The sequence below is a fragment of the Balaenoptera physalus genome (assembly GCF_965194825.1).
Source record: "Balaenoptera physalus genome assembly, chromosome: 1".
NCBI classification, from domain to species: domain Eukaryota; kingdom Metazoa; phylum Chordata; class Mammalia; order Artiodactyla; family Balaenopteridae; genus Balaenoptera; species Balaenoptera physalus.
Window position 1 is genome coordinate 131,740,251 of NC_138882.1, and position 27,264 is coordinate 131,767,514.

At 36.7% G+C, this 27,264-nt stretch overlaps 1 protein-coding gene across 6 annotated transcripts in view; it reads right to left on the reverse strand.

The window, feature by feature from the left end:
* Positions 1-27,264, reverse strand: part of LOC309640595 (serine/threonine-protein kinase TNNI3K) — a 299,196-nt gene that overhangs the window by 144,795 nt on the left and 127,137 nt on the right. For 5 of the 6 annotated variants that reach the window (XM_082419553.1, XM_082419557.1, XM_082419558.1 and 2 more), the window contains one exon: positions 27,003-27,107. The exons of the other annotated variant lie outside the window; for it this stretch is intronic. In XM_082419553.1, coding sequence (XP_082275679.1) covers positions 27,003-27,107 — 105 coding nt within the window. The remainder of the gene's footprint in view (positions 1-27,002; positions 27,108-27,264) is intronic. 6 annotated transcript variants of the gene reach the window in all.

Genomic DNA, 27,264 nt, shown 5'->3' on the forward strand with positions numbered 1-27,264 from the left:
AACTGATTTATTGTAGACAGCTTTGACACAAAGGCATTTTCACTGATACTAAAGACACTAACTTTGACAAATGGAGTGATGAAAGAGGAGGAGAAAGAAAGAAGTAAAGAGGTAATCTTAAAGCAGTTAGCCTGATGTGGCCTATTTATGGAGGATCTTTGTGTCAACAGAGGAGAAGCAGAGAAATTCTGCAATGACAATGGTAAATGGCATAGGCCATTCACACTGGACTATGGTTTCTGTTTATCTTAGTAAATGGAAAGGCCTAATATGAGTTGTGGTAGGCAGAATGGGCTGCCCAAGATGTCGACACTCTCATCCCCTTGACTGTGAATATGTTAACTATATGTGAAGGACTTTGCAGATGGAATTAAAGTTACAGACCTTAAAATAGGGATATTATCCTGGACTAACTGGAAGTGCTCAACTTAGTCACCACAGCCCTTAAAAGCCCAGAACTTTCTCAGCCTGGAGTCAGAAGAGACGTGGCAAAAGTCAGAGAGATCCCAAGCATGAGAAGGATTCAGTGTGCCTTGCTGGCTCTGAGACGTGGTGGCCAACATGCGGGGACTGGAGAGAGGTCTCTAGGGGCTATGGGAAGCTCCCAACTGATAGCCAGCAAGTAAACAGGGACGTTAGTCCTACAACCACAAGGACTGAGTCTGCCAACAACCTGAATGACTTTGGAAGTGGATTCTTCCCAGAGCCTCCCAATAAGAGCCTGACTGACCGGCACCTTGTTTTGTTTTGTTTTTTTCTTTTCCTTTTTGCCAAAAAAAACACAAAAAAACAAAAAACCCAGCCAAGCCAACCCAGATTTTTACCCATAGAACTGTGAGGTAGTAAGTTTATATTGTTTTAAGTTGCTAAATTTGTGGTAATTTTTTACAGCAGCAACAAATTGGCAGAAACTAATTAATGAATATAACTAAATGTAAAGATGTTCAAATAAGAAAAAGGTCAACATTCAGATGTAAAAAATTCAAATTAGCACTCAATTGTCTTTTTGAAAATCATGAGGGACTAATACTATCTTAGTTGGTTTATTCTATCATTACTCAGATGTTTACAGGGAACCCGACAGTTGATCGTAAGAAATCATGTTTCTTTCTTTCCATTTCTAAAAAAATTTCTTTTTAACCTTCATTCTTTTGTCTAACTAGCCTCTTCAATTTTTCCTTCTGGTGTGTCAATTGGTTCTGCCATAAGATAGTGAAATAATCCTTGCTATTTTTATTTTTTATGTCTCAAATTTGTATAAGGGCTATTTCATTAATAGTTTCTAAAAATTTAGTTCACTGAATATCAGTTTTTACTATTTTGGTTTATTTTCTCATTATCATTTACTTAGAGCTTTGCTTATTTTCCTAAGAGTAGTATTTTTCACCACTTTCTAATTCTAAATATGTAATGAGGATCAGATCATCTACCTGCTTAAAATCCTTCAATGACTCCCCACAGATCCATACTCATTGCTTGGCCTAAACAACCTTGTATATTTTGGCCCCTGCTTAATTCTTCAACCTCATGTTCTTTTTAGACTCACATCTATTACCTTTTGATCAACCACACTGAGATTCTTAAGTGTTTCACAGTTATTCATATGTGCTCCATCCTCTCTGGGTGCCTTGACTTTGTCAACTGGATAACTCAAACTGGTACCTCAGGGCTCAACTGAGGCACCTTCTCTTTCTAGAAGCCTTTTCTGCTCCTGTGTAGTCAGGGTTAGATCTTTCATCTATGTGTTTTTGTAGAACCCAAGCTTAACATTATCATAAAACTTATTGTATTGTACTGACATCAGCTTATTCAATGATCGCTCCTTCTTAAAGCATAACCTTCTTAATAATAAAGCATGTATTTTTCTCATTTGTATAGACAACGACTGTCACATACTAGGCATTAAATAATATGTGATGAATGATGGAATGAATAACTAATGTGAATGAATCAATGAATCAATCAAATCAGTTAACAGAGCTCTGGTTGCTTTCAGGGCTAAAAAAAAAACCCAGAAAAACAAAAAAACAGAATCAGAAACAGGAGTTTAGTTAATAGGAGTATAGTGGGCTATAAATACAGATAAGAATTAGAGCCCAAACATAAGTGATTCATATAGGGGATGAGCTGTAGGGAACTGGGGGATCGGCATAGGCCAGTGGTTCTCAAAATGTGGTTCCTAAGCTAGCAGCATCAGTCTCACCTGGGAACTTGTTAGAAATGCAAAGTTTTGGCCCTAACCCAGACTTACTGTACTGGAAGTTCTGAGAATGGAGTCCAGAAAGCAGTGCTTTAATAAGCCTTCCAGATGGTAGTCTGAGAACCACTGGCATAGGCCAAGATAATAAGATGAGGCACTTGGAGCTTAGCAAGCAGTGTCAAATATCTAAGGGATCAAGTTGCTGGGAAGAAAAGGCAAAGTTAAGAGACACTAGATATAAAAAGTTAAGCTATCAATCCTGATGGAATTGAACAGATATAGAGAGATAGAGAAATAATTACAGGGGAAAAAAAAGTAAATAAGATTGCAATATTGAGCCAATATTTCCTAAGGTGGTAAGTCTCAATAGGTTAGGGGCAATGGGAAGTATGGATTCTGATACATCCTTTGGGGTGATAAAATAGATAGGGGTAAGAATTCATATTTAATAAAGTCTTTCTAGGTGACTCAGATATGTATTACCTCTTGTTCCTAGGTGAGAGGCATTAGCTTATTAGAATCCTTATCCAAACATCCTGACTTGGAGCCAGAACTAAGGTGTTAGCATGGGTAGGAAGTAGTTAATCTAGTTCAAATAGTAGGATATTGGGGTGGGAACCAGCTTCTTAACTGACATACTTTCCTAAGTAGATAACGCATAAAGAAGATGGAACAAATTTCAACTCCTTACTCAAATAAAGGTAATGAGAATCGGATGTGGGTAAAATGAAGCACAAGAAGTAGCACTTTAAAAACAAATAGCTTATTTTTCATCATCCACAGTAATGTAATTAGCATGGACTTCAACCAAGTATTTCAACTCTGTTTCTCATTAACTATGCACAAGAATTCTTAACAAGGAACCCAATTTCCATGTGGCTCTGTACATGATGCCAAAGATTCATATAAAAATGAAAACCCAGCAGATTATTTAGGAATTTCCCCAAATCTGCATATTTGGCGCTGTATAAACAAAGCTACTGATTTATTTTCACTTGTCATGTAGGTGTTCTGATCGCTATAGCAAATACAATGGGTTTTTTTTTTTTTTTACCCCCTTGGGTAACTTGCTATTGTTTTGAATCTATTGATCAAATGTTTATTGAATCCCCCTATATGTTCAGCAATGCCTAATTAAATTAGCAATGAGATACCCAAAGTTTGGCAGTAATACAGAAGAGGAGAGAAACAAATGTTACTTCAGAAGCAAGAAAATTCAGAACAAAATATAATCCTATTTGCTATATGGAATTGAACCTGAAACTTTATGTTGACAAGTTAAAATCAGTTAAAAGAGGATGTGTCTTGAGAATTCCACTTTTGGTAATAGCACCTCAAACTTCATTCTGAGAGGAGCTGTACAAACATTAAAAAAATCTATTTGAAGGCACAAAACGGCTAAAAAACAGTGCAGAATTAAGGGGCTAAGATAAGGAGGAGAAGGAAACCCAGAGATATGAGCCTAGAATTGAGGGGTCAATTTCCCCCTTTGGGAATTTCCCTGTTCCATTCCTAAATAACCAATGGAAGTGCATGCATATGACCACCAAAAGACATGTAAAGAATTTTCAGCACAGCATACTCTTACACTATGGAAATAGCCCAGATACCCATCGACACTGAAATGGAAAAATAAGTATATTTGTAGAATAGAATACTGTATTATGGTTTTCTCAGGGTATATGCCCAGTAGCGGGACTGCTGGGTCATATGGTAGTTCTGTTTTTAGTTTTTTAAGGACAGGTGAATGGATAAAGAAGACGTGGCACATATACACAATGGAATATTACTCAGCCATAAAAAGAAACGAAATTGAGTTATTTGTAGTGAGGTGGGTGGACCTAGAATCTGTCAATCAGAGTGAAGTAAGTCAGAAAGAGAAAAACAAATACCATATGTTAACACATATATATGGAATCTAAAAAAAAAAAAAAATTGCACTGATGAACCTAGCTGCAGGACAGGAATAAAGATGTAGATATAGAGAATGGACTTGAGGACACGGGGGTGGGGTGAGGGGGAAGCTGGGGTGAAGTGAGAGTAGCATCGACATATATACACTACCGGATGTAAAATAGTTGGCTCGTGGGAAGCAGCCGCATAGCACAGGGAGATTGGCTCGGTGCTTTGTGACCACCTAGAGGGGTGGGATAGGGAGGGCGGGGGGGAGATGCAAGAGGGAGGGGATATGGGGACATGTGTATGCATATGGCTGATTCCCTTTGTTGTGCAACAGAAACTAACACAGTGTTGTGAAGCAATTATACTCCAATAAAGATCTATTAAAAAAAAAAAGAATAGAATACTGTAGAGTGTTTTAAATGGATGAATATGAGACATGCTAGGACCCGGGCCCCTTTGCTGCAGTGCTGCAATGCTTGCACCTGGACACACCTCTTCTCTGGCAACAAAATACAAAGAAACTATATGGGACTAAAAATAACTGCATGCATGCTCGTTGGGGCAAATTCTGAACAAAAGATACAAAGAGACCAAAAAACCCAACTGCCACTTTTGAAGATCCCCGAGCAAAAGCAGGGGGTCTGGAGCAAAAGTAGGGTATTGCTCATGCCCCCTGCACACACCCCCTGCACACACCACCACCTAAGGGGTAGGCAAACCACCTAAGCCACCTATCTGGCCAGACCCGTGGACACACCCCTACTCTCACCCCATATAAGGAACAAGCTCGTCCCCCCTCAGGGAGCGAACAAGCAAGGGAACCTGGTGTTTGTTCTCTTTCCCCCCACTGCAGCAGGGGCCCTAATAAAGCCTTGCCTGAATTTCTTGTCTGGCCTCTGATCAATTTCTATTGATTAAGGAGGCCAAGAACCCTGTTGGTAATAAATTCACAAAAAGAATGTTGACCAATAGAAGCCGGATATAAAACAGTGTCTATGAATATAATATATAAAGCTAAAAACCAGGCAAAACTAATCCATGGTGTTACACATCAGGATCAGGGAAGGGGTAATGATTAGCGGTTCAAGATCTGACCTACCACAGTTTAAGACTTCAGTGTATTTCTAGAATAGGGGAGAAAATGAGTTTTCCATATGGTCCAGAGCAGAAACACGTTTTTCAGTAGGTTTTGGGCCCAAATTCTGAGCCAATAATTCCTTACTATTCCTTGCTTTGTCATGGTTCTCTGTACTAAATTTCCTCAGGGACTTCTAAAGGAAGAGAGGTATAATCACCATCAAGGTAGGCTTTAGGCTTCCTGGGTTGCCTACTGAATTATCTAAATAATGCCCCATTCTATCACTTCCAAGAGTCACATAAATTACTATAATGAGTTGATATAAGAAGTCAGGTCACTTGACCCAGTACCATTTTCATTTATCTACAGTTGGATAACTCTTTATGATGGAATAAAAGCTAGTTATTAAAACACAAAGAAATAAACTAAAAATATGAAAGATGAGAACACTCAGATTATTCCAACTTGAGTTTATCTTTCAATGTTCAATATATACCAATCTAAACTTTGTATCATCTCTATGAATATCATTTAAGATGACAATTATAAGGATAGATGCGAAATTGCATTCTTTCCTCTTAAAGTAACAAGTTCCCTTCAAGTGCAAATACTATGGATGATCCAAAGTCCAAATGTACTGGCAGACCCTTGGTTGAAGAATTTAATATCGAAAAATAAAATAAGCAGAGTTTTAAAATAATTACATAGCAATTTTGTTGTTTGAATTTATATGGCAAAGACAGATCTGATCATATTTGACATCTTATTTCTTTTATTTCCTTCTGTGTTTAGCTGTTATTATCTCTCTTAACATCCTAGTGGGAGAATTATATTTGAGGAATTGCCTCTCCAGCAACATTTATGAAAATGAGTGTAGTACTCTGAAAATACTTCCCTCTATAGCTCATTAAATGCTCTTTTCTAACTTGTTCACATGGAGTATGGATTATTTAGCTTCCCCATAACCGAGCAGTAGAATTTACCAAACAATGGCAAGCTATTTATATATTCTCCTTTTTGTTACAAAACGCAGACAGGTTTTCATTGGCCTTTTCATTGATGCTGTTATTAAAGATTCAATATTACTTGTGAATAACAAAGGGCTGAATTATATAGTTAAGTATTATAACCAATAAATAAAAAGAATTTAGAAATCTTTTTTCCTACTATGAATGCATTAAAAAAATCTCTTCTTTACCTCATCACAAAGAAATGTACAAAGTACCAGAATTGCTATGACCTGGAAAAATCAACAAATATAGCATTCAGTGTATCATATGTATGTGTGCACATGGATTTGAATGCATTATAGAAGGAAACATATCTATGTCTCTGTCATAGCTGTATCTGTATAGAAGAAAAAAACCCCATAGAAGCTATGCTCACTCAATCCCTTTGCCAGTCCAGAATAGCTACTTAAAAACTGACTTTTAGTACAAGGCTCATCATCAACTTTGAAAAGAAAGTGAATCTTGAATTTAAGACTAAAACTTTTCAATATTCCTGACATCCTATTTCTAAATGCTACCGAGGTCAGCTCTATTTTAGATTGTAAAAATCACACAAAACTTTTCTGATGTTTTCTTCTTTCCTCATAGGCTGAGAAATTGAAATGGTTCAGTACTCTGCTCCCAAAGACATTGCTGCAGTAATGTGAATTTCTTCCCATTCCCCTCTCTCTCTCACCAAGAGGCACTGGTGAACCCATTTTTTCCTCCCTTTTTTAGTTGGCTTCTCTACTGCTAAATAGTTCTTGAGAAAAGTTGTAGTATCAAGCAGCAGTCTGAGATGCTGTATAGGATTTTTCTCTAAATCCCCTAATGTTCTAAACTGCTCCTGACCCTCCTCACCCCATTGGTATTTGTGTCTGTGGTATGTGTGAACACTCAAAGTTTTCCCTCCTGACCCTCATGTACCTTCTTCTCTCAACTCATACAGCAGTAATAGTTTAGGAATCCCTCTTAAGCATCAAGTTACCCTTGCTTATTTTAGTCACTGCTGTTTTACTTTTTGTTCTGGCTGAAAATTCCTATTCTGTTAAGTTCCACCTCAAGTATCACTACGCCTGTGAGCTCTTTCATACTCTCTGTACAGAGTTGGTTATACTTTCCTCTGTACTTTCATAATAGTTGGTTTATCACTTATCAATTTTGTCAAGGCTTAGAGCTCCTTGAGAACAGAAACTGTCTTAGTCAAATTTGAATCTCTTGGTACAAAACATAATACACAATAGACTCTCAATTAATTCTTGCTACATAAACGAATAAGCCAATTACCTGTAAGAACAAGGCAAGGCTATACATACATCTTTCATTGTATAATCTTTATAGCAGTGATGTCAAACCATATACCATCATCCCTAGTGACAAAGAAGTTATTTCACAGGGATTACACAGTTGGAAAACTTTTACCTTTGTTTGTTCAGCATATACTCACACTTCTTTATTTTCCTTGAGGAATTTCTCTCCCTCCTTACTTTTAGTTCATGAGGTTCATGTACATCTAGGATTCTAGGAGTGGTTTATGAATTACCTGGCCAATGAGAACATCACATTCTCCTATCTATAGCAATTGGCTCAGGAATAAGCATGAGGCCAAAGCACGGCCAGTCAGAGCCAATGATAGATATACAATTCTAGGACATGTGTTGGTAATATGGAACTAGAGGACCACTTTACGCTGCTGCGGTGGCCACCAGTTGAAGATTAAGAATAAAGCCAAGAATAAGTAAGCCAGTAAGAAAAAAAGCCTAGAGACTGAGAAAAAAGAAGTCTGATGATATCATTTGAAATCCTAGATCTAGCCATGTTTAAAACACATCTATTCTTGGACTTTTCAGTTACATAAGCAGAAATCATTTTCTGTTTTGCTTAAGCCAGTCTGAGTTGGGTTTTCTGCAACTTGCAACTTAAAAAGGCTGTCTAATACAGCCTAACAATTCAAATTTGCAATAAGCTTTGTCTAGAAATTAAATATATAAATGTATATGTACCACACATACACATATATGTGTATATATACACTGTTTACACAAATGTGAATATATATGCTGTTATTTTTCAAATATATGTAGCACTACTGTAATAAATAAAACACAGAAATATTGTTTATAAGTGTTATTGACATTATGCCAGCTTGGTTATGCATTTTCTCACTTGATGGACTCTAAAGGTAAAACAGCATCCCCTGAAGTCTAACTTTTAATACTAAAAGGGATTATCATACTCAAAATATTTTCTACCACTGATTTGGAACATCTGTGCAGTCCTGAATCTACAGTCCATCTTCAGTAAATACATATTGATTGATTTCAATTATAAAAGGAATTTTCTACATTAGTTTAAAGATAGTATTACCTTGAATCATATGTTATTGTCAATTTGCAACCACTTTGACCAAAAAAGGGTAATTTCATATGGTTCAACCTAATAGAAGACCAATAAGTATTTATTGAATGAATGCATCAATCAATCAGTATATTTTTACTATTTTTATACTGTAGCTCTAAAATACTATTCCAAAAGGAGTAGAAAAAAGCAATTTTGTGAGTACTTGTTACTTGACTCACCTTATTTTTGTTCAAACTGTCTTCTGTGTTTAGACACTGCCTAAGAGATTGAAATTGCCTGGGAAATTTTCATTTGCATTTTTAGGTATGAAATAGCCATTTCAGTAGTTTTCTTCACCATCTAAAATAAACTCACTTTTTTTTCCTCTTCCATCTTGATGAATGAGCCACATCTGTGTGTTTCTTCTTCTTTTTTTTTTAATACTTACGTGGTATGCTGATCCAGAGAAATTCTTGTAAATAACTTTTTTTTTAAGCTTTCAAATCATTTCTGTGCTCACATTTTTCCCAGAAGTCTTTACCAGCCTATTTGTATCTCCTTCGAATTCATTATTCCTTTCTCTCCACACTCTTTGAATTATCTGAGATATCATCTAGAATGAAATTGAAGAAAACTGCCCTGCAATTCTGAGAATAAAAGAAATATAAAACCAGTGCCCACTCCTTTTCACCTCCACCTCCACCTCTCCTCCAGAATGTTGTTTTCTACTAGTTGTCACAATAACAACCATGCGGTTTACTCGCCATCTCGGTGAGGACTACATGTTCTGTTTCTTCTGCCCAGGCTGCTTGTGTAACAAAGAAAAATAGCTATAAGAGGTTTGTGTTTAAGCAGAAAATGTTCTCAAAATTCTAGATACAAAATATAGCTTATTTTGTATTCCTGAAGACACTTATGTACGGCCTGAACTTCAGCTATGCTTCCCAGCGCTCACAAAATTAACACCTCAAATTAAACATCTCATCAGTGTAGCTTCTTTGCATTTCATCTATTTGTTTCAAAAATGATAAAGGAGGAAAATTATGCATTTTGGGAGGTACTTGGTCACAATACAAACTCACATTTATTTGAAAGTCTCAGAAAATAGAAATTGCAAAGCCTGTTGTGAGAAGAGTGTGGAATACAGGAAGTCAACCAAGTGAGTAAACATGAAATGGAGGATTATCCTTATTTGTAGAGAATCCATTCCAGCAAGAAATTGAAACAGGGGCTTCTGCATCTAAAACAGTGGGACTACTGACAATTTCCAAATGCCCTATACCATATTTCTCACAATTTTACATAAAGTAATGATGATTATTTCACCGGCATTTCCAACATACATGGCTGACATCTTGATATCTTTCAATCCTTTCTACTCCTAACACTTACTTCAGATCAGTTACCAGATCCAGTCAATTTCATCTCTACCATAGATCTCTAATGCTTACATTCCTTTACTTGCCCACTGTTACTGTCTCAGTTCGTAGCCTTATGACTTCTGGCCTGGGCTATTTGAACTTCTCCCAACCTATGGTGAATGCTCCTATACTAAGCCACTCTCTGTAACATTGCCAGAGAGATTTTTGAAACTTTATCTTATGGTGTCCTGAATCTGTGGTCTATCCCCTTGCCTGTTAGCTAACAATGAAGTAGGACGTGCTCTCCCCACTCAACAATGTTCTTACAGTGGCATGGGTGCTTTGAGGATGGCTAAACTTTTGCAGTAGTTGCCTGCTGCAGGCAGCATGCAAATATTGTAGACAGGGAACAAGAATTCCTAGCAAGAATGAATGGTAGCTCCTGCACTGTCCTGGACTTCCCAGTCGTGTCCCATTTGAAAGCCTAGAGGAGAGACATCCCTGAGAGATGCTTCTCAGGGCAGAGTGAAAGTTTCGAATGGGATTCTGTGCCTTTAATCTGATGGTAGATTTTCCAAGAATTAAAATACAATAATAAAATACCCCGAAAATGTCTAAATATGAGAACCATTTCCCTTGTTCTTTTTTTCCCAGATAAGTCAGAAGATGTAAGCTATGATTAAACAAAACATTAACAAAAAGTAGGGTACTGTTAACTCTCAATTATACACCTATGAATTATTTATGGTGACCCAATATTTCCTTTTTACCTATCCGCATCTCAGGTGGCTGCATTAAGGTAAGGTCTGATACTGCAGAAGAGGGGAGAAAGAGACTATTTATGGTTTGACTTTTAGAAGGTACATTTTTAGTAATGACCTTCAGGCTATTATTTCTTCTCGTTGCTATTGCCTCTGCACATTTTCTTTGTTGTCATTGCTGTCATCCTCCTCCTTTCTTCTTCTTCTTTCTCTTCTTTTCCCTCCCCTCCTTCTTCTTCTCCTTCTTTCTCTCTCTCTCTCCACACCCACCCCACTCTGATTAGCCAAGTTAAACAAAACATGTTATGATCACCAGGAATTTTGGTTGAGTGGGAGAGTGAGAAGTCAGAAAAATAATTACTAAGTATTTTTCTTGAGAAATATTCTTTGCAACTCTTATGTGTAGCAAATATATAAGAGTTGGAACCTTGGTAAAAATACATGCAAATAAGTTACATCTGGAACCATTTTAGGAGAAAGGACCAAGAGCTAAAATTTATTTAATGTCTACTATGTGCTAGACACTGCTATAAGGTAGATATCTTCCCCATTTTATAAATGAAGAAACCGATGTCTAGAAACAACTTGTTAGCCATTACAGTATTAGGAAATGCCAGATTAAGCCTTGATATTTCTGACTTGAAAATGCACATACCTGGGATATAGGTTCTCTTTGATACTAAACTGCTCTTAAAACTGCCACCTTAATTCTTAAATTCTTAGTCTCTATATTGTTGGCCCAAAGATACAGTAACTTTTTCACAAAAGAAATGATACTGTAAGCTAGTGCGGGCAAGCCAAGCCCAACTTTTGAGAGAAGAGCTTCAGTTTGAGAAGTCTCAAAAGTCCTCTTTTCGTAACAAATCACACTTCTGAGTGTTGGCCTCCAGAGCAGAAACTTCTTGTGCATAAAGTTGTGTAAACTTACTGGTTATACAAGCATTTGACCAATTTATGACTTTAACAGCACTTCATTGATCAAATGCTCAAAATATAAATTTTAATTAAATGTATTAATTAACTTGCTTTTTTTTGGGGGGGGGGGTTTCTTTCACCGAGTATATTCTCTTAGTTCTCACTACAGTAGGTTTTATTTACAAAAAAACCCCAAAAGACAAAAAACATACTTTTCCTTAAAATATTCTGAAAAATATGAAGTAAAAATAAAAAATATATAAAATAAGGTATTTGTAATCTCTAATTGTTGAGACATTTGACCAAAAGAGGTAAGACTTTGAAGCTAGACAATTCCAGCTTCCTTTAGTGCTTGTTTGTTTTTGTAGCAAAAACTATTTGTTAAATGTATTTGCTAAATTAGAATAATATATTTAGTTGATACATACCGTGTAACTTACTTATAGAAATTTTAACATTTTCAAGTAAACAAATGGCTCTCTGAAGTGGCTAAACCTGCCTTGCCCTGAAAATGAGTAGAGAAGCTTAGTATCCAGCTAAGTTTAGCAAACTAAATGAACTATTGCTCAAATGAGAACCATCTGAACTATACATTTCTGAGTCATTTATAGTCATAAAGAGAAGATTCAGTTTATCACACCTTCATTGTGTTTATTGTTGAAGCTTAAACATTCACATTGCTCATGCCCTTGTCCCAACTAATTCTGAATTGTCCAATTCAATTTTCTGAATTTGGGCTACACTGACCTTAGATCAGAGTGCAAATGAGAACATTTTTCACAGACCAGTTATTTGACATATACTTTTTCATTTGTTGACACTTATATAGAAGTGCTTTACAATTCTAATTTTGAAGAAATCTGATTTTATATTTCTTGCACATGAGTTATGTTGCTTATGCAATCTCACTTCCATGATCTTGATTGTAAATTAATTCTTTCATTGTATCTTTCCTGAATCACAGCATCAATTTTCATTAGATACTTTAGATGTCTTCTCTCATAAATGACATTTTGAAAACTGAAAAAGCCATTCAGGCTGCATCCACATGATCCACGGTTTCATGCTGCATATCTAGCAGCACATTGCTTTTAATCAACTTAGTGATATCAGGGTAGTTTTTTTCTTTCCAGATGTTGTATTTGCCAGTCTGCAATTTTTGAGATGTAATGTCTTCATCCCATCAGTTTTTTGATGACATATAAACACTCTGGGCCTTTTCTTTGCCATTCAATATATGCACTTTCACATTTGGCTGAGAAGTAAATTCTGGTACTGAATATCATTTGCATCAGACCAGAACCAGCAAGAGTAAATAGAGGGTAAGTGCATAGTCTCAAAGACACTCTCTCATCTCCCTTCCTGTCAATGTCTACGGTCCTTTGACTGAATGCTAACATTTGCAGACAGCTAACTTGACCTTAGTGTGATACAGATTTCTATTCAGTGACGGCATCTGAGTAAACCTTTTTTCTTCCAATCCAGTTATGTTGATTCTTCTTCTCTAGCTAGAATTGGTTTTGATATCCTCAGTGAGATTATTTGGCAAATGTTTGTTTCTCCTTTTTACGGTTTTAAGAAGAGCAACTACCTTTTGTTCATGATTAGAAAGGTACAATTCATGTTACTTTGCCTATCTCTTTTTAAGGATTTCACTTAATATTTACTACTTACATTTGACAATTCATTTGTATTCACATTAGAAGGAAGAACTCATCTATTTAGAGACAACAATTCAGTGAGTTTTAAGAGACATATACTCCTGTGAAACCACTGTCTCAATCAAGATACAAAACATTTCTGTCACCTCAACAGAATTCCTCACTCCCCTTGTATATAGTTCATTCCTCTCTCAACTCAGACCTACGTAACCACTGATCTGCTTTTCTGACACTGGAGATTAGTTTGCATTTTCTAAAATTGTATGTAAATGAAATCTTACGGTAGGTACTCTTTAATGTTGCCTTCTTTCACATGGAATAAATTGAATGTAGACAGAGAACGCTGACCATATTTGAGCCCATATTTGGGATAATTCTGATCAATTAGAAGTAAAAAGTAACTAAGACGTGAAAAGGATGATTTAGGTATTTGTGTTAAAAAAAAAAAGGGGAAAATTTTTAATATAAGTAGATGGCATAGTATATTTGTGCTGTTGAAATTACAGGGAATATTTAAAAAAGGAACACAAATCCTTGCCAGAAAATAACTTCTGGGTCAGTTAAAAATTAAAACTTTTCCATTAAGGCATCCAATAATCACTGTATTTAAGAAGCCGAGTGTCAACATAAAGCAAAATTGTGAAATGATTAATTTAGACATAAAAATATAACAAGTTCAGGAAATGTCGCCACTGGTTTTTCAGGTTCACATGAATCTGATTTTAGTTCCCACATACTCTTTTCAGAGGATATTTAAATAATTTGACTGTGACAAGCCAAACTGTTTTGATACCTCATTGAAAGTCAAATGAAAACATTAATCAAATGCAAAAATATTCCAGTCAGGCATAGAAATGCTGCAGGTTAGAAAATAAAATGTTGCCTTTGAGAAGGAAAATCAATCAATTCAGAAAAAGCAGGTATTGGTTCAAATCTACATGGTCAGTAGTGACTAGAAATTACTAGAATTTCAGGATTGTATTTTTCTTAAGAATCATCAGACAGTCTTGGGCTATATCTATATTGCAAAACCAGCTTGTTTGGCTAACTTTTCACCTGTGTAAATTAGAAAATCAGAGCAGTCAAAAAGCTGATTACATTTTCTTTTCTTACAGTCTTCACTGTTTCTTTGGACAAGCTTTAGTGACTAGCATGCAAATAATTATCTGCAGCACAAAACAGCCAGGGAAGTGACCTGTGGGAGAGCAGTCTTAATTGAGCAAAAGAATGACTTTCATATTATTAAATGCTACTGAATTGTTCAATATTAAGTAAAAACTACCTTCTCATTTCTGTTATGAATTCTATAAACTACACCTCCCTTGGTAAGGCAATCTTTCAAATATTGCTTAGCTGTTCAGTCAGAGCTGCTCCTGGTTTGTGGGACTAAATGACTATATATCTCTATGTTTTGGACTATATGAGTATATAGTATGGGGAATAACCTTAGTCTGTCACTTACTAGCTGTATCACCTTGATAGTTTGCTTAGTGTTTTTAAGCCTTTCTATAGCTTATCTTTTTAAAAAAGCTATCATACAGAATTATGAGTATTTAATAAGCCAATGCCTGGAAATATTGAGCTCAATGCCTGGCGCAAATAAACATTAATATATGGTACTCTCATATTCCTTAAAATGTTATTAATTCATTATGCATTTGACAAATATTACTTGAATTTTTATTAGGGCCCAGTCACTGTGATAAGCATTTGGGAATAGAGTCCACAGCCCCTGTCCTGAGTGTATAGCAGGGAATATATTCAAATACATGAGCAATTTTAAGAGTGCTATCCTGAGATAAGTAAGAGCATGGTGTGCTGTAGGAACACCTAGGAGCACTTCCTGGAAGAAGGAGTAGGAATTAGCCAGGAGAAAAGTGATATTGGAGGAGGGGAGAGAAGGGACACTGAGGGGAAGAAGGGAAGAACGTATGGTGGGGTGGGCGTTTTCATCAGAATGAATAGTGTGTGTTAAGTCCTATATTAAATGTACCTTTTCAGATAGAGAATATAGATGCAATTCAGTGGATAAAGACAAAAACAAAAAACAAAAAACCACCCCAAAACAAAAAACAAACAAACAAAAAACAGAAAGACAAAATAAAACAAAAGAAACCCCCCCCAAACCTTTTTTTCCCTACTGCTTACAATGTTGGGGAACAGGCTTGGTAAATAAAAGCTCTTTAGCCTCATATTTAGGAAGCAAAAAAATAAAGAAACTTTGTCAAACTCAGAAGAGGTTAATAAAAGTTCAGTGCTAAAATGTCTGCCCTAAAGGCCAACCATATCTCAATAGGAGGAAACTCAGAATATCTTTCTCATTCTTTGTATGAAATGGGAAAAAAGAAAGAGAAAGAATTAGATGAAGCATGTAATCAATCCTTTCCTTTACAAATCCCAGCAATTCAGGAGGCCTGCCGGCAGCTAAATCTTTCAGGGACCACAGACAGGAAAAAGTCTATTAAAATGTGCTCCGTTCCCAAAGAAAGGGATCACTCAAGATCCTCAGACCCTTAACTCTGAACAGATTTAATGAAAGCCAACTGCTATTTTAAGAATTTAGAAGGGGATTTCCCTCCCCAAAGAAAAGAAGCCAGACATCATCAGTGCTCTAACACTGTTTCATCTATGGCACCAGGCATGCTTTTCACTAACTTTCTGTAGGTTGTTAAAGCCATTAAAAGAGGATTTAGTGACTGAGAATACGTTCTTCACAAACAAGGCTTAAAATGTAATTGATACAAAGACCATCCCTCTAGGATTAAAGAGTTCTAATCATTCTATGAGGTTCACATGCTCTTTTCTCCATGCTGGTCAAGGTAATAGTCAGCCTTTCAGAAAAGAAGTGTGTTGTCTCCCATACCATTTAATAACCACAACACCTTTCACCCTCAGTGGGAGGAAGATAATCCAGACTACAAATAGTAGAGAGCCAGCAGTTGGATGCAAAATGAACCTTATTCTGAGACTTTCTGGCAACTCATTTCCATGTGATTAATAAAAATGATATACTGATTTCTCTTGCAGAGTCTTTCTCTAACGTGCTCCATGTACTTTTGCCCTGACACCCCCTATTAACTGCAAGGATATCTCTGAAGTTAGACATAGACATCATTATCTCCATTTGCAAATGAGGAACCTGAGGCAGAAAGAAGTCAAGTGACATAACAACAGTGACACATGAGAACAGAAATAGAAATGAGAAAAATGACTGTCTTTCGGGAATCAAGAGGGTGTGACGGGATGAATTCTTTCTTTTCTTTGACTATTGAAAGAAGAGCAGGGGGCAACCTTCTCAGTGTTAACTTTGAAAACATCCCCCCCTGCTCCTTAGAGTAAGAAGGACAATATCTCAGTTGAGTAGCCCGGTGAGCTAACTGGGCATAGGGAAGGAAATATGCCTAACTACATAGATGCTCCATACATCCTCTGCAAAACTAGGGCTTCTCCTACTTGACATTTTTTCCTGGCATGAACTCTGGTATGTGCCTTAGATGATGCTTCCCCTTCTCAGCCATTGTGTTCCCAACAAATGACTGTTGAATGATTGAATGGCAGATGTTTAAATTGTATGCTTAAGTTTTGTGAATGAGCCCTAGGAAGAACAATCACTGAGAAGGATCTTGAATAATCAAATGATCCTGTCAACCCTCAGCTACGTTTTTATCCAAATTCTGTTCTAGATCTGCATCAACCCAATGGGACTGTCAAACTGAATCCCTGTTGCAAGTTTAAACCATGATGGGATGGAGAGGTCTCAGTGAAGAAAGTAATACAGGATTAGAATTCTCTGGCCCATCTTTATATATATATATAAATATATAAATATATATATATATATAAATAAATATATATATATATATATATATATATATATATATATATATATATATATATATATATATATATGAGATCCTCAGTCAAACAATCCAGTTAGCTCTTACATCTTCATGACAAGAAGAAACTAGCCATCTGAGATATTATAAACAAAGTTTGTGGTACTACAATGAAAAGGGGAGACAGGTCCTTAGAAATATTTAATTCAGTAAAGAAACTTGGGCACTCAAGAATATTAAGTAGTGAAAATATTCCTTAAGAAAAATAATGACAATAATATCTAATGCATTTTCTCATTTAAACCCTATAAGGTAAGTATTATTATTGCCATCTTGCAAATTAGGAAACTGGTATTTAAACAAATGGCCCAAGGACACAGGTAAGCTGTAACACAGTTGGTATTTGAACTCGCATGGTCTGGTTCCGTAGCCTGCAATCTCAATTGGTTCATCCTGTGGCCTTCGAATAGGGTGGTAACCCACACCAACACAGATTCCCGGAACTGTTCATGCTGCAAGTCAAAAGAAGACTAACATTATTGGAAGAGTTGCTTCCTCACAAGGCTGACAAGGAGGATTTTGAGACAGAAAATATTAAGCAAGGCAAGAAAATTTATAATTTTCTGCATCTCTTTTCCTAGGCCAAATTAAAGGTAGAGCTATTGAAATTCAATCAATGGAAAAATATCTACCTATTAAGATTGTTCCTCATTTATTAGCTAGCAATTCTGGCTCTGGGCCCCGAGTCAGGCTGCTATTATAAACTCCAGGATCTGAAGAACATAACAACATAAATGAATCTCAGCAAGCAAAGATTGAAAATGATGAACTGAGAAATGCACAGATAACCACAAGGTGGCATTAATATCATTATTGAAAGGTTAGCTGCTTAGGAAATTGACATGGTGCCAAGAGGGGCACTCACAGTGCCTCCCAAGAAATGAGAGCAGAGAAGAAACAAGACCGAACAGAGAAAAGCCTTTGTTGACATTTTCAAAAGCTGACTCTATACAGGCCATATCCCCAAAGGATGGAAAATGGCAATGTGAGGAACCAGCAACCCTAGAAAATTGCAGGCCAGCAAGTTCACTGCCAGTCGTAGGGAAGCACTGGAAAGGTTTTGGCGGGTCAAAAGGTGCATCCCTTCGCCTCCAAGCTCCACCCTGAGGTCACAGAAGGTAACCCTGCCACAGGGAAAGCACTCCTGTCTCTGGCTTTGGGAATTTCCAGGGTATGGCCGTGTTGTACTGAAGAAAGAGGCAGCAGACTGAACCACTTCACCGCAAAAAGCATGGGTGTAAGAAAGTCTAAGGCCAGGTTCCAGTGCGGACTAGTAGCATTTTCATGTCAAATCAAAAGTGAATTTTGGGGGCTTCCCTGGTGGCGCAGTGGTTGAGAATCTGCCTGCCAATGCAGGGGACACGGGTTTGAGCCCTGGTCTGGGAAGATCCCACATGCCACGGAGCAACTAGGCCCGTGTGCCACAACTACTGAGCCTGCGCGTCTGGAGCCTGTGCTCCACAACAAGAGAGGCCGCGACAGTGAGAGGCCCGCGCACCGCAATGAAGAGTGGCCCCCGCTTGCCACAACTAGAGAAAGCCCTTGCACAGAAACGAAGACCCAACACAGCCAAAATTAAATAAATAAATAAATAAATAAATTTATTTAAAAAAAAAAAAAAAGTGAATTTTGGTATCACAGAATTCCTGTTTTTGGCCAAACCCTGACTTTCTATGTTCTCTTTACACACAGACACATTTATTTTGTACACACACATAATCTTGTGTACGGTGTCAAATGGCATAGTGCGGCTTAGAATCCACCTCTAAGATGTGAGATTCAGGGATGTGTCTAACTGGAAGGATTGAGGCAAAGATTCTGACGGAAGTTACAGCGAAAGATGGCAGGTTTGACCAGGTCTGTGTTAGCAATATGATAGTGTGGGCAGAATGAAGGAGCTTTCCTCTGATTTAAATATACCTGTTTTAATTTAAAGGGAGTATGTGTCTAAGGGAATTTACTTAATGAGGTGTCAAGTAGGGGCACTATTTTTAGAATTAGTGGATGCAGCCAAAATTAAACCAGACATTCTAATGGAGGCAGCTGAGAGAGGAAGAACATTTTAACTGGGCCTGAGAGGAAACTTTAGCTATTTCCACAGGAGTACAAAGAAAGCACAGCTCAGGACTAAGGGACATTATAGGATAGAGTAAGGAGGGTGGACTGGAATTTTGGTTCAGGATGAGGAACCAAAATGAAACGTACTGAGAATGTTTGGGACACATCTGGCCCTCTGGGAACTGTGGGAATCAGGTTAGAGGGCAGGGGTGGATCTACTATCAGAGAAGAGGAGGATGAGCTGGACAGTGAATTTCTATTTAAATAACAGGTAGGAACTTGAGAGTCAGAGGGAACTGTCTGCTTCATCTGGAGCTTCAGGGAGCTGAGGACAGGCAGACTGACTTTAAGCATGTCAGAAATGGGAATGGAAAATGTGACTGAATATCAACACCTGAGTGAAGCTTACAAATAGGATTTTTAAATAATTAATTACTTTTATTTATGGCTGTGTTGGGTCTTCGTTGCCGCGCATGGGCTTTCTCTAGTTGCGGCAAGCGGGGGCTACTCTTCCTTGCGGTACGTGGGCTTCTCTTGCTGCGGAGCACGGGCTCTAGGCATGCAGGCTTCAGTAGTTGTGGCATACGGGCTCAGTAGTTGTGGCTCGCGGGCTCTAGAGCGCAGGCTCAGTAGTTGTGGTGCACGGGCTTAGTTGCTCCGCAGCATGTGGGATCTTCCCGGACCAGGGCTCAAACGTGTACCCTGCATTGGCAGGCGGATTCTTAACCACTGCGCCACCAGGGAAGACTTGCAAATAGGATTAATTTGTAGAATTAAATGTCTGAGGAACCCTTTCAGGTAGATATGGTATAATAAGGTTCTATGAGTAGAGTGATCAGAGTCTGTGTTTTAATTTTCACTTTTAAAGAAAAATGTGTATGTGTGTTTTCATTGACATAGAGCAAATGGAACTGTGAGATGTTTTTGAATTTATATAGCCTATTTCATACTATTATAACTTATTACAGTAGATGTTTTTTACTCTTGAACCATGTTTAGGTTCAGGGACACATGTCCCCACATTCCCAAAGCTATTCTCATGTTTTTAATGTAACAAAAAAAGTGAATGAGAATTATTTCAAAATTAATTTATATATAATATGTTTTACTGAGTAGCTTACACCACATCTCCCAATTAGTGGTATTAGTTTATACATTGTGAAAATGTGTTTATAAATTAAAAATATTTAGTATGCAGTTGACATTATGTTTGTGCAACTAATTCAGGCAAATCTAGATCACCCTTCTACCCAAACCCTAGCACCTGTTATCACTAGTGCAAATAAGGCGAATGTAACCCAGACTGCTGGCTGCCTACCAAAACTCATTTCCTCTTCTGGGCACACAGCTGGACTACATTTCCCAGTACTCCTTGCAGTCAGGCATGGCTATTTGAGCTCTAGCCAATGAGATGTGACTGAAAGTGACATATGCCACTCTAATGCCTGGCCCACAAAGCATTTCATGCACGTCTCACATATTCTTGCCCCACTTATGCTCACTTGAATAGAGACGATCCCCAAGGAGACCCTAGATGCAACATGCTGAAAATGGGTCCTGAACAACTTCATGGGTAAGGGACCACCACAACAACCTGTTAATTCACACAATCAAGACACAAGCTTCTATTGTTTTTGAACCATTATACATTTTGAGGTCTGTTATTGCAGCAGATAACTTAGCCAAACAAATCCAAATTTCATCTTGGAAAGCTGTATAGCTTAGTTTTTTCCCCTCATTACTCATAGTACTAATGAAATTGACACAGATTGAAACTGATTACTTAAAATTTTTTTTTTTAATTTTGAAAATCTGAAGTCATCTTACAATTTTGGATATAGACATTTCATAATTAGGCACCCCTTAAGCCCTCAGGCCCTAAGCCCCAAGGCATCCCTTGTACGTAATGAATTAACTTCTCTATGCATCCCAGATGGTAACAGCTAGTCTCATCCTTGAGAGAATTGAGAAAAATCTCTCTCAAATTATTTTCCATAGGGCTTAATTTCTTCAGAACTGCAGATGAGAAAGAATGGAAGCATTACAAAAACATGAAAACGTGCATGCTTATATGTGCATTGATGTATGATATTCACATATACATTTATGTGATTCTTTCTCTATATATGTGTGTATTGATTTACTATACATAGGTCTATATTATTCCAGGGTTTTATAGCCTTGAATACTCGTATGAACTGCGTGCACTTCAGTTGTCTAATATTGAAACTTTTACTTCTGTTTAGCTGCTTATGAAGATTCTACACTCCTGGGAACTTTTCTAATATTAAGTATGAATTATAAATTAGATGCTCAAGAATGCTTTAGTATACATAGCACAACTCCCATGGAAACTGCTGGATCTTGGAACCTACTCTGTGCCATAGGTGTCATGAGCATGTGGATCTGTCTTATGCGCTAGTTATTGAGTGAATGAATGAATGATTATATTGTATTTAAGGCAATGATTCACAAAACATTTGGAATTACACTGTGACTTGATTTCCAAGTATTCCCACTCCACCCTGGAAGAAGAGAAGGATGAGATTGTATAGCAAATGGTTAAGAGGAGTAATTGGTATTAGACTAGAAGGTAGTTCCCAATGCTGCCTGTATACTGGAATCACCTGTATTGCTCTCTAAAAATATGACACCTGGGCCCCAACTCTGAGATTCTGATTTAAGTAGCATCAGGGTTTTCTTAAAGTTTTCCTGGAGATTCTAATGTGTAGCCAAATGTGAAAACCACTCCAACTAGAACAATGTTTTCTCTCCTTGCTTGATTATAAGAATTAGCTGGTAATCTTGTTTAAAAATATAGATTCTCAGGTCCAATTTAGGACATTCTCAATCTGTGCCTTTCAGGAAGGAGTTTTTGATTTTTTTTTTAAATGAGGGCCCCCAGATAATTCTTATGACTGGGAAATAATACTTAGGATCTAAGCTCTGCTGGAGAGGGGCTACGGTCTGTCATCCTCAGCTGTTCCTCCAGGCATAGCATAGACTCTGGCTCATATCAACCATTCAAATATTTTATATTAATTACTTAATTCACTTAATTTTAAAGTGGAAATAAATGAAAAAAACTGACAAAATTAAAAATGTCACTTGTGACTGGTTTTATACTAGAGATTTACAAAAGTAGAGTTGTGAAGAATTTCATGAGTTTCAAGGGTTCTCTTTTAAGACTTACTATAAATATTGCAATGTAATCAATTAATTGGCCTGCATTCAAGTATTCAGAATTCTTTGCAGGATGGTATTTGCCAGTGAATGCTAAATTCCTTCTGTATAATCACTTATTAGAAAAGTCACAAGCGAAAGGAATAGCTGAGAGCGAACTCTATAATCTATGTGAATCAAGGAATACAATTGTACCTAATAGTTAGGTAACAGAAAAACAATTAATAATTTGTTAATTTGTACTTGATTGCTGTTTTTTAAAAAAATGCAGGGTTTTTATATTTTGTATTCAACTGAAAGGCAAACACATACATCAACTTAAAAGAATTATTAAAATTTTTAATCAATTTTTTCTTTAATACCTTCTGAAATCTTCACTTAGTTAAATCCACCTTCAAAATTAAAGTTCTTTTAGCCTTTACTAGCATTGTCATTTAAAATTATCTGTCATTTGTCATCAGCAAGTTTGCTGTTTTTCAATTATCACTAATTATTTTCCTTTATAGTCACTCGAATAAGCTGACACTCAAAAACAGCCCTCAGATCTAGACCTGGACCCCCAATTAATTAGTTGTGTTATACAAAAATAAATATCTGTATGGATGAGAATACTGTGGAGTGTTTTTCCATCCACATCCTTGACCTATAAAGGAACAAGTGAGGGATTAATCACAATAGCAACTGGCATTTGTATAGTGCTTCACAGCTTACAGGATGCTTTCATATATATCTCTCTTGGGAGTGCCATGGCCATTCTGTTGGAAACATCACTGTTTCATTGATTACAGTGCTGTTATATTATTTATTTAAATACAGAAAAGACCATTTATTTGATGTTTGCAGTGATGTTTGGTTTCAACATCAAAAAATTTGGAAAATGGACTTTACCAAGAAAACACAGATAGCTGCTAGTATTAAGTAAAAAACATTAAAATGTTTAGCTGTAAACCATGTTTTGTAAGCTCCAGTGCCACAAAATGAGCATATAAATTGGACCAGGTATAACCTGGTAAGTTGGTAGGTGGTGGGGTCTATGACAAATTGAAAAGTACCTTCCTGCCTAAAGCTACACATTTAAAAATATTTAAACATTATGGGCCAAAGAAGACATATCCGTATGACTCATATGCAACTTCTGCTCCATACTAGCAGAACATGGGGTGTAGAAGAAGAAATAAAGCAGAAACACAGAAGCACAAGGAGACGGTATGAGAAATGGTTTGGGTCACAGGAATTGCGCCTATAGGACTGAAGTGCAAAGAGCAAGGTTGATCAACATGGCTGATGCTCATCCAATATCACCCAGCCTCCTCCTAGCTCTCTGTACTGACTTGGTTTTGCTGTTGTGGTTGCGTCAGCATAATATAGCTATAAGCATGTGGCTGTGGGCTTAATATCTTTAGTCAGTTTCCTTACAGTAAAATGGACATAATAATAACTGTATTATAGGATTGCTGTGAAATTAAATGAGAGCATACATAACAAGGGCTTAGCAGAGGTTTTTCACATTGTAAGCACTGAATATATTCTCATCATCATCATTGGAAAGAACCACTTCCTTAAGCATTCCTTGATTTATATGGTAAGAAACTTATAAGGGAAAAGCCAAAGTGTTTTCCTTTCACTCAAATAAATTAACAACCACAAAACCAAAGATAGAAGTGTCGCCTCTCTGTGGGCTGATATGTAAGCTCAAAAAACTTCTTTCTTTTAGAACTATAAAAGGTATTGGGCAAGTTAGTCAGACTCTATCTACAAGGAGTCATATTTGTACCAACTAGGCCATTGCTTTCTGAAATGACATTCATCGAAATGCCTCAAGAATTTGGTTCAGTCAAAAATGCATTGACTGAACACCTCTGTGTAAGACACTATGTTTAGTTTTGGAAATCTGAGATGAAGAGAGCAGGATTGCTGTTCCTGAGGCCCTGACCTGCCCAGAAAAGTTGGGGAGAGAAACATGGAAACAGGTCATTTCAATACAAATGTAATGCCTGAGTTCCTCCCTCTATTATGTACATCTTTCCCTCTACCTCTTTCAATGGGAGGAACTTTCTAAGCATTGTGCAAATACAAGGATTAGTATGCTATGAAAAGACTGAGGAAAGATACATGCCTATCCTTCAAAGTCTAGTTTTAGCTCTACATCCTCCAGGAAGCTTTCCATTCTACTTTGATCTTTAATTTACTCAAAATCCTTTGAAAATTGCTGATTAATCATTTTGGCCCTTAATCATTTTCCACCTTAAATGGCAATTAATTTGCTTCCTGGGCATATGTTTTATGTACCTAACCAGATTGTAGTAATAAACCCTGAGGAGAAGGACTTAGACTCTTTTGGGCAGTACACATGCTACATTTGCATTAAACTGAAAAACTGAATGTTTTATTGCTACCAGATTAAAGAGCAGTAGAAAATAGTCCACAAATAATAACGCAAGAATTTGGTACTCTATTATATTGAAGGCACCCACGAAAAGGTGTTTCATAAGAATCGAAGACTTTTTGGCACAATTTAAGTATTTAGGTTAGATTAGAGACAGAAAAAATGGTAAATATAAACATATCTGTTACATAATGCATGTTCTATTTTCACTTTTAATCAACAACATTTATATTTTTGGTCCTGCTTTATAACCTGGTGGCAACAACTTACACTTACTCACAGGGCAACAGAACACACTTTCAGTTGCCCCACAAGTGAAGCGTTGCAGCAAGAGAAAACTTTCAGTGAGCACATTTGTTTCAATGACACATGCAAAGATGGTTGGGATAATGAAACAATACTCCTAAAACTCACAGATCACCAGTTTGAATTATGCTAATTTATCACCTAAATCTATTTCCTGAACATTGTTACTGAAACCCAAAGAAAAAATATGTTTATTAACATAAATATTTTTAAAAAAGAGGTAAAGAAAATAACAGGGAAGAAATGACTTTTATTTGAAAACTAGTAAACAATTATAGATTGAGTCCTATATATGTTTACTTCCAATATCTAAGATTCAACCACTCTTCATATCTAATTTATTTTATCTCTCCTGTCTCTTCCTTTCATTTCCTCTGCCATTAGTGAACTTCTGCTTTTCATTACTTATCTAGATCACTGCAACAACTGCTTCACTAGTTTCCCTTCAAAAGATGCTGAATTAATCTTTCCATACTACAGTCCCAAATTTGTGACTCCTTGCTCTAACATCCTCAGTGCCTCCTTCTTGCTTACAGAACAAAGTCTAAACTACCTTCCTCTAGCATTCACTAATTTCTGTGCTCTTGTTTCAGTTTATTTTTCTTTCCCAGGAGTCCTCTTCATACATTAAATACACTACCTACATTTGTACATTTCATCTACTAAAGTGAAACTATTCAGTGCTCCTATACATGCTTTTAACTTTCTAATCTCTTTTTTTTTTTTTTCATGTCTTCCCTAAGCCTAGGATATTCTTCCAAATTCTAATCATCCTTTATGGCCAAGCCTGAAGGTCACCTATTCCATAAAGTTGTTCTAAATTTCTCAGAAGTAATTAATATTCTTCTTTCTGAAATTTTATAGAAAATATTTCACTATTTCCTTAAGACAAGTTGTTATTTTTATACCTAGAGCATATTTAGGTATTTTTCTCCCCTACTAGAGTAGGAAAGCTCCTTGAGAATGGAGTCTATGGAAGTTTCACTTGGCTCTACTGTGCCAAGTATAAAGGCTTTGAACATAGCAGATACCCAAATAGCTACTGAACATATGACTGGAGTAATTAATGAATATTTAGCAGTTTTAGAACTGTGGGCTTTGTATTAAGGATCATATATGGGATCTACTTGAACCTTACTGGCAACCATGAAATGAAAGTTATTGATTTTGAATAATCCGGCTTGTTTCATAAACCAGTGGTTTATCAGATTGGTGGTTTTCCAGATATTCTCCTTAACACATTTGAGATTCCAGGGAGACAGCCCAAGGATCTCCCTTTTTGGCAGTGAGAAATGGTAAATGAACAGAATTCTCCACTGCATACTCTGCCTTCAACTAAAGCTGCTCCTTTTGTGTATCGGCCTTTCTCTAAGACTTTGCTTAGAGAAAGCGTTCACTATTTAAGAAAAAAAAGAAAACCCTTGGAGTTCCACCACCAAAACATTCTAGTTCTATATTTGTTTCAAGTCTCCATTCCACATGAAAACACCTTCACATGATAACTAGGTAAATGAGCTTCTGTGTTTTGGCTGAGTTTATAATTATAAGAAAAATAACAAAATGTTAGCACAAAAGTAGCATTTCAGATAATTTTATAACAGGTCCTACTATAATACCTGACTTTGTATGAGACATGACATTCTATAATGGTCATTGATCTCAATCCTTGATCTGACTTTACTGGCCTGAGAACTAGCTAGCTGGTGAATCTTACAGATGTCATAGTCTTTCTGCATATTTTTCACAGATTTGAAAGGTCCCTGAGAGGCAGTTTTACAGCTTTCTATTTCTGTAAAAGACAATGACAAACCTTTCTATCCCCTAGGCTTGTGGTAGCCTGTCCCCTTACCCACAGAGTAGAAAACTGTGTTCTGCAATAAATCTAAAATGTATCTTCACTGAAATCTGTCTTAGACTCCTAGTGAGTTACACAATTCCAAGTTCATTATTAAGAGGGAAAAAATACCTGTTTAAGTCACGGTGTATAATTGGCTGTGTCAAGTTGTGAAGGTACTCCATACCTTTGGCAACATCTACTGCAATAATTAATTTAGACTGCAAGTCAAGAATCCTAGAATTTAAAAATAGATTTAATGAGGATGAAATGGTCAAAGCCAATACCATATCTTTCTAAAAGAAATCAGTAGTGTGTGTGATTTGTTATTCTGTATAATTTCAGCCTTTTTTGCTTGATTGAACATTAAGCTAAAAATTCTACAAATTTGGAA